This window comes from Microtus ochrogaster, unplaced genomic scaffold (assembly GCF_000317375.1).
Source record: "Microtus ochrogaster isolate Prairie Vole_2 unplaced genomic scaffold, MicOch1.0 UNK18, whole genome shotgun sequence".
Lineage (NCBI taxonomy): Eukaryota > Metazoa > Chordata > Mammalia > Rodentia > Cricetidae > Microtus > Microtus ochrogaster.
Window position 1 is genome coordinate 1,270,307 of NW_004949116.1, and position 6,451 is coordinate 1,276,757.

Consider the following 6,451-nt stretch of genomic DNA (forward strand, 5'->3'; position numbering starts at 1 on the left):
AAAATGAGAGCCAGTTGGAACACAGGCAGCCAATTCCAGAACAGCCAGGGGAGGGGGGGCTACTCGGAGAAATGCTCTTGAAAAACCATAATAATAATAATATAAAACTGGGGGCTGGAGAGATGGTTCAGTGGTTAAGAGCGCTGACTGTTCTTCCAGAGGACCTGGGTTCAATTCCCAGCACCTACATGGCAGTCTACAAATGCCTATAACCCATCTTATAGGGAATCCCACATCTTCAAACAGACAGACATGCAGGCAAAACACAAATGCACATACAATAAATAAACTGTTTTTTAAAAAGATATCTAACTGTTTGGACTTTTGGGCTAAGGTTTTTATCTTCTGTGTCTTCTAGACAAGGAATCTGAAGTATTTTTTAAAGGCATTCTGGGAGTTTCTGTCCCCACCACATCTATTTTCCCTAAATAAGGGTTTCCGGTAGCCCAGGCTGGCCTTGAACTTCATCTTTAGCCAGGGGTGACCTTGAATAGCACCACCTCCTGGGTGCTGGGATTACAGTTGTGAACCATCAAGAGCAGTGTGTATAATGCTGGGGATTTAACCCAGGACTTGTGTGCCAGACAAACATACCCACTGAGTCATATTCCAGCCCCACACAATATGTCCCAGTGAATTTAACATCCCATAACTGTTCCATAATGATTAAGTGAATTTCCTCAGAAAAATATCTGCAAAATCAGAACTTACAGTCTTGATGAGTTAGCACAGAGGGTCATCCAATCTGAGTGTGCATTTGAATCACAGAAGGAGGCTGTGAAAAGGCGGAAGATTGGGCCCAAACGACAGGCTCTGTGTCAGTAGTTGTCAGGGGCCCATGGGTTTTCCTTTTTATCAAGTTTCCAGGCAATGTTGGTGTCACTGGAGTCCAGGAAACAGAATGACTACAGCAAATATATCATAAGGGAGCGGGTGAGATGGCTCAGTCAGTTACGGCATTTGCCACTAAACCTGATGACCCAAGTTAAATCCCTGAGATCCACACAGCAGACAGGACCAACTTCTGCAAAGTCGTCTCTGACCAGATACACCACTCCCAAATAAAAAGATGAAAAATTTTTGAAGATTAATGTGTGTGTGTGTGTGTACACGCGCGCGCGTGCGCGCATACATGGAGGGGAGGCATGCATTGCTACAGACTACGTATGTAGGTCAGAGAACAACCTACATGAGTCCCTTCCTCCTCTACGGGGTCCTAGGATCAAGCTCAGGTAGTCAGTCTTGGTGGCAGGCATTTCTACTCACGAAACCATCTTGCCAGCCCCTCTTTTACAGTGACAAAATAGAAACTCCTAAAATTTCCAAATGAGACTTTTTTTGATGTGTGTATAAATGTGTATGCATATATTTATATATGTGTGTGTGTGTGTGTGTGTGTGTGTATGTGTGTGTGCGTGCAGGCACATGCCTATGCATTCGGAGGTCAGGAGGATATCAGGAGTCCTCTTCTATCATGCTGCACCTCTATTCCTTTGAGGCAGATCTCTCTCTGAATCAGAAGCTCACTATTTTTCTGCTAGGCTGGCATCCACTAACCCCCAGTAAGCCTCCTGCCTTCATCTACCAACCCCCCCAGCATCGGGGTTGCAGGTGTGTGCAGTCATGCCCAGCTTTTTGCATGGATACCAGGAGTCCAACTCAGATCCTTGTAGGGAAGTGCTTTTAACTCACTGAACATTGTTCCTAGCCCAGGGCCTTTAAAACAGTTTTGCATAACCCACACGAAAGACAGTAAGCTATCTTAACGTGTAGTTTCGCATGTCCACACACATACTTGAATTCTATTGATTAACCCCAAGTGTGCGGATGTACGCTTTCCTACATGGACAATTTTCAATGACCATATCTTTCACACAGTGAATGGAGTTATTACAATATGTGCTGTGAAGTGTTTTTATCCATAAACTACAAGGAACTGAACCCAGCCAGAAATTGTCTTTCTCTTGGTGTTGCTTACACCTGGCAACATGCAGCAGGAAAGAAAGAGAATCATTGGCACTCAGAACTCAGGTTCTCAGGCTAGACTTCCTAAATTTGACCCTGAGCTCGGCCACTCAATTGTTCCACATCACTGGGCAAACTTCTTAATCAAACTGTGTGTTAATTTTCTTATCTGTAAATGGGGGAGGGACAGACATAGTACCTATGTTAGAAGACTCTAATGAGTTTATGAAATTTATTACCTAAAATAAAAGGAATACATATTAGAGATTAGGACTAGCAGTGTAGCTCATCTGGTAGAATGCTTGCCTAGTATGAACGAAGTCTTGATTGAAGCCCAGCATGGTATAAACCAAGCCTGGTGGTGCACCACTGTATTCCCAGCACTAGGGAAGAGGAGGCAGGAGGATCAGAAACTCAGGGTCATTCCCTAAGAGTGGGTTTGAGGCCAATTTGGACTACACACACATCTCAATAAGCAGTGTCAAACAAATACTAGGTGTGTGTGTGTTCTAAAGCAGATGCTAGTTAATAGTAAAATAATTATGCTCTTGTCTAGATTTGGATGTGTGGAGGCCAACTCTTTATACTTCCTTGCTCTCGGGTTGGACATATCAGTAAGGCACAGAATCTCAATAAGCCTGCGCTGGAGAAAGCCTTGTCGTGGAACTTACTGCGAGTGGTTCACGTCTGGCTGGATGAATACAAGGTGAGCGGTACCTCTCATTTGGGAGAGCAGGTTCTGGGCTGCTCTCAAGACTCTGCCACCTTTCCAGATCCAAACTGTATTCTTTCCTGCTTGTAAACTAATGGAGCCCCTTCAATTTCTCACCCACTCGTGAAGAGTGGAGCCAGATTGGTGAACAGTCCAGCTCTCAACTGGTTAACCCTAAGCGGCTGTCCTTGCAATTTATTTTATTTTTTTATATTTATTTATTTATTATTTATGTATACAATGGTCTGCCTGCATGTATACCTGCAGACAGAAGTTGGCACCAGAACTTATTACTGGTGGTTGTGAGCCACATATGGTTGCTGGGAATTGAACTCAGGACCTCTGGAAGAGCAGTCAATGCTCTTAACCACTGAGCATCTCTCAAGCCCCTGAAATTAATTTTTTTTTAAGTTTGAATTTTAGGAAAATTCAAGTTTCTCAGAAGTAAATCACCCTGCAGCATCCTTCCCCACAGCTAATCTGTTTATCCAGTGGGGAATTACTCTTCTCCTCCCTGCTGCAGCAACAAGAGCAGGTTTCTTCAGCTTCCCCGACCGAGCCACTATCAGTTTCCCGGGTAATGTGGTTGGTGTCGGTCTTTGTGCCCACACGTGAATTCCTTTCCTGCCAACAGTCAAAGATTTCTATTAGCAAGCTTTACCCCTTGGTTTATGTATGTCCCCAAGGCTTACACCCTGTTCTCCAAGGGCACATCTCTGCATAAAGAAATAATGGCAGGCCTCCTCTAAGATAAATGCATAGTATATCTCTGACAGTGTCCTGGTCTTCATCTTTTTTTTTTTTTTTTTTTGGTTTTTCGAGACAGGGTCCTGGTCTTCATCTTACGTTTCTGTCCTAGTCTGCTTTTCTGCTGCTGTGATAAAACACTGGCCAAAAGCAACTTGGAAAGAGTAATGTCCCTTGTACTTCCACATCATGGACCACTATCCAGAGATGTCAAGCAGGAACTCACGCAGAGAACATGGAGGCAAACTGCTTACTGGCTTCCTCTCTATGGCTTCTTCAACGTGCTTTCTCTCTCCTCCTCCTCCTTCTCCTCTTCCCTCCTCCTCCTCCTCTTCCCTCCTCCTCCTCTTCCTCCTTCTTTTTTACCACACATTTTAAAGTAAGCGCATTCATACACACCAGAACCAGGTCATCCACACAGAATGATTATACAGAAAGTACTTTTACTGTAGGTCACGAAAGACAAATGTGGTAAATTCTGACTAGTCTGAATTTAAATCTCAGAATGTCTCGCACAGTAGACAAATAGACCTCTGTAAAAACAGAAGCTAAGTGCTAGCTCTGTGAATTCTCTCTTCTTCTCGTGCGGATCCATAATCGGCCACCAGCAGACAGAAAGGAGCTCAGTGAGAAGACTCTAGATGCTTTCTTATCCAGCTCAGGACCACCTGCCCAGGGATGGCACCACCCACAGTAGGCTGGACCTTCCTATAACAGTATTCAAGAAAATGCCCCACATGCCAATCTGATGGAGGCAATTCCTGTTTGGAGCCTGTCTTCCCAGGTGACTCCAGTTTGTTCCAAGATGACAAAAAAAAAAGTCAGCAGTTTTTATAATTCAAGATTTTTAATTATGAATGTAAAAATGATATTTCTTTTTTTTTTGTTTTTTTTCGAGACAGGGTTTCTCTGTGGCTTTGGAGCCTGTCCTGTAACTAGCTCTGTAGACCAGGCTGGCCTCGAACTCACAGAGATCCACCTGCCTCTGCCTCTCGAGTGCTGGGATTAAAGGCGTGCGCCACCATCGCCCGGCTTTGATATTTCTTTTATAATCAGGGAATTGTCAAGGAATTCCTGCTGAGGCAGAGGGATTGCAAGTTCAAGCCAGCCAAGGCAACTTAGTAAGGCCCTGTCTCAAAAACAGAGTAGAAGGAGGGAACTTAGGAGATGGCTGAGAGGTTAAGAGCATATAGCTCTAGTAGAAGACCTGAGTCCAGTTTTCAGTACGCATATCCAGGTAGCTCACAGCCATTGTTAAGTCCAGCTCCAGGAGCTACGGCCTCACTTCTGGTCTCTGAAAGCACTTGAACTCAGGTATACATACCTCCACAAAGACACATACACATAATTAAACTAAATGTTCTGGCATGGTGGTATATTAAAGGACTAGCATTCCAGAGCAGAGGCCAATCTCTGTGAGTTCAAGGCCAGCCAGAGCTACATAAGGAGACTCCTGTCTTAGAAAAAGAAATCTTTAAAAACAAGGAAAGAGGAATATAATGGATACACGTGATGTATTTAGTAGCTATAGTTCTATACAGCACTGCAAACACATAAATTATAGATAACATGCCAAAAAGGTCTCCATATATTAGATATAATTAAGCTGTGTATTTCTCCTAATCTTTTTTTTTTTCTTTTTGGTTTTTCGAGACAGGGTTTTTCTGTAGCTTTGGAGCCTGTCCTGGAACTAGCTCTTGTAGACCAGGCTGGCCTCAAACTCACAGAAATCCACCTGCCTCTGCCTTCCAAGTGCTGGGATTAAAGGCATGTGCCACAACCTGCCCAGTGTTGTTTGTTGTTTAAGACAGGGTTTCTCTGTAGTTTTGGAGCCTGTCTTAGAACTAGCTCTGTAGACCAGGCTGGCCTTGAACTCAAAGAAATCCACCTGCCTCTGCCTCACCGCCCATTTTTGGGACTAAAGGTGCTGCCATCACCATCCAGCTAAAGATAGAGGATTTTAATCTCACAGAAAACTGCTACACAGGGCGGTGGTGACGCACGCCTGTAATCCCAGCACTTGGGAGGCAGAGACAGGCGGATCTCTGTGAGTTCGAGGCCAGCCTGGTCCTACAGAGCTAGTTCCAGGATAGGCTCCAAAGCTACAGAGAAACCCTGTCTCGAAAAACCAAAAAAAAAAAAAAAAAAAAGAAAACTGCTACACAGCAAGAGGAATGAGCATTTTTAGTTCCAGTAATGAAAACATGTCTTGATGTTTGCCATCATCACGTGATTACCAAACCTTTTGTTGCTGTTGTTTAACAAAATGACTCTTTGTTTTCATTTAGGACAACTTTTTTTTTCAAAGACCTTCTCTGAAATATGCATCCTATGGAAACATCAGCGAGCGTGTTCAATTAAGGAAACGACTGGGTTGCAAGTCATTCCAATGGTATTTGGATAACATCTTTCCAGAGCTGGAGCCATTTATACACACTGATAAAAAGAAACGAAACAATTTTCTTTAATAAAGGGTGAACAAGTCCTCTCGCTCTTCAACATATTGGCACCACAGGACAAATGTGGAACACCATGGAGCTGTGTGAAATACAATGAGAAACACAATCAGAGTGGCCAGTCTCTCGAGTGCCTTTCTTCACCTCTAATGACAGTTCCCCCTTTGTTGCTCATCTGCCATCAAAGTTCTGGGGAGAAGGACCTTGACATTAGAAACGTAAGCTCTCTCTTGGTTCAGTTGCTGGTATATGATTGACCCAGATAAAATATATTGATTATCTGACCACTTCACTTGGCTGTGATGGTCCACAGGCATCTGCTCTGCTCTTGAGGGCCTTCACCAGTCTCATGAGCTGGCATGATTGCCTTAGGAAAATGTTCACAGAGAGTCATGACTGATGTCCAGTGGCTGAGTTGGATCAAGCTCCTTTCTTGCAGCCAGTGTAGAGTCTGGGGCTGCTGCCTGCTTGTTTGGGTTCCTAAGAGTGATGTCCAAATCACCTAGGCTTAAGTTCTCTAGGCAGGTCCCTCATATGTTCCTGATGGCCCCTCTCTCCCGAGTCACTCTTT

At 44.0% G+C, this 6,451-nt stretch overlaps 1 protein-coding gene and 1 non-coding gene across 2 annotated transcripts in view; one reads left to right on the plus strand and one right to left on the minus strand.

Annotated features, from left to right (window-relative positions):
- Positions 1-5,990, plus strand: part of Galntl5 (polypeptide N-acetylgalactosaminyltransferase like 5) — a 44,260-nt gene extending 38,270 nt beyond the window's left edge. The window contains exons 8-9 of the mRNA XM_005367443.1: positions 2,522-2,671; positions 5,713-5,990. Coding sequence (XP_005367500.1) covers positions 2,522-2,671; positions 5,713-5,892 — 330 coding nt within the window. The 3' untranslated portion in view covers positions 5,893-5,990. The remainder of the gene's footprint in view (positions 1-2,521; positions 2,672-5,712) is intronic.
- LOC113458390 lies at positions 3,928-4,060 on the minus strand. Its single transcript, XR_003378781.1, has one exon. It is a non-coding gene; the product is annotated as a small nucleolar RNA SNORA75 (small nucleolar RNA).
- Positions 5,991-6,451: the final 461 nt, after the last annotated feature.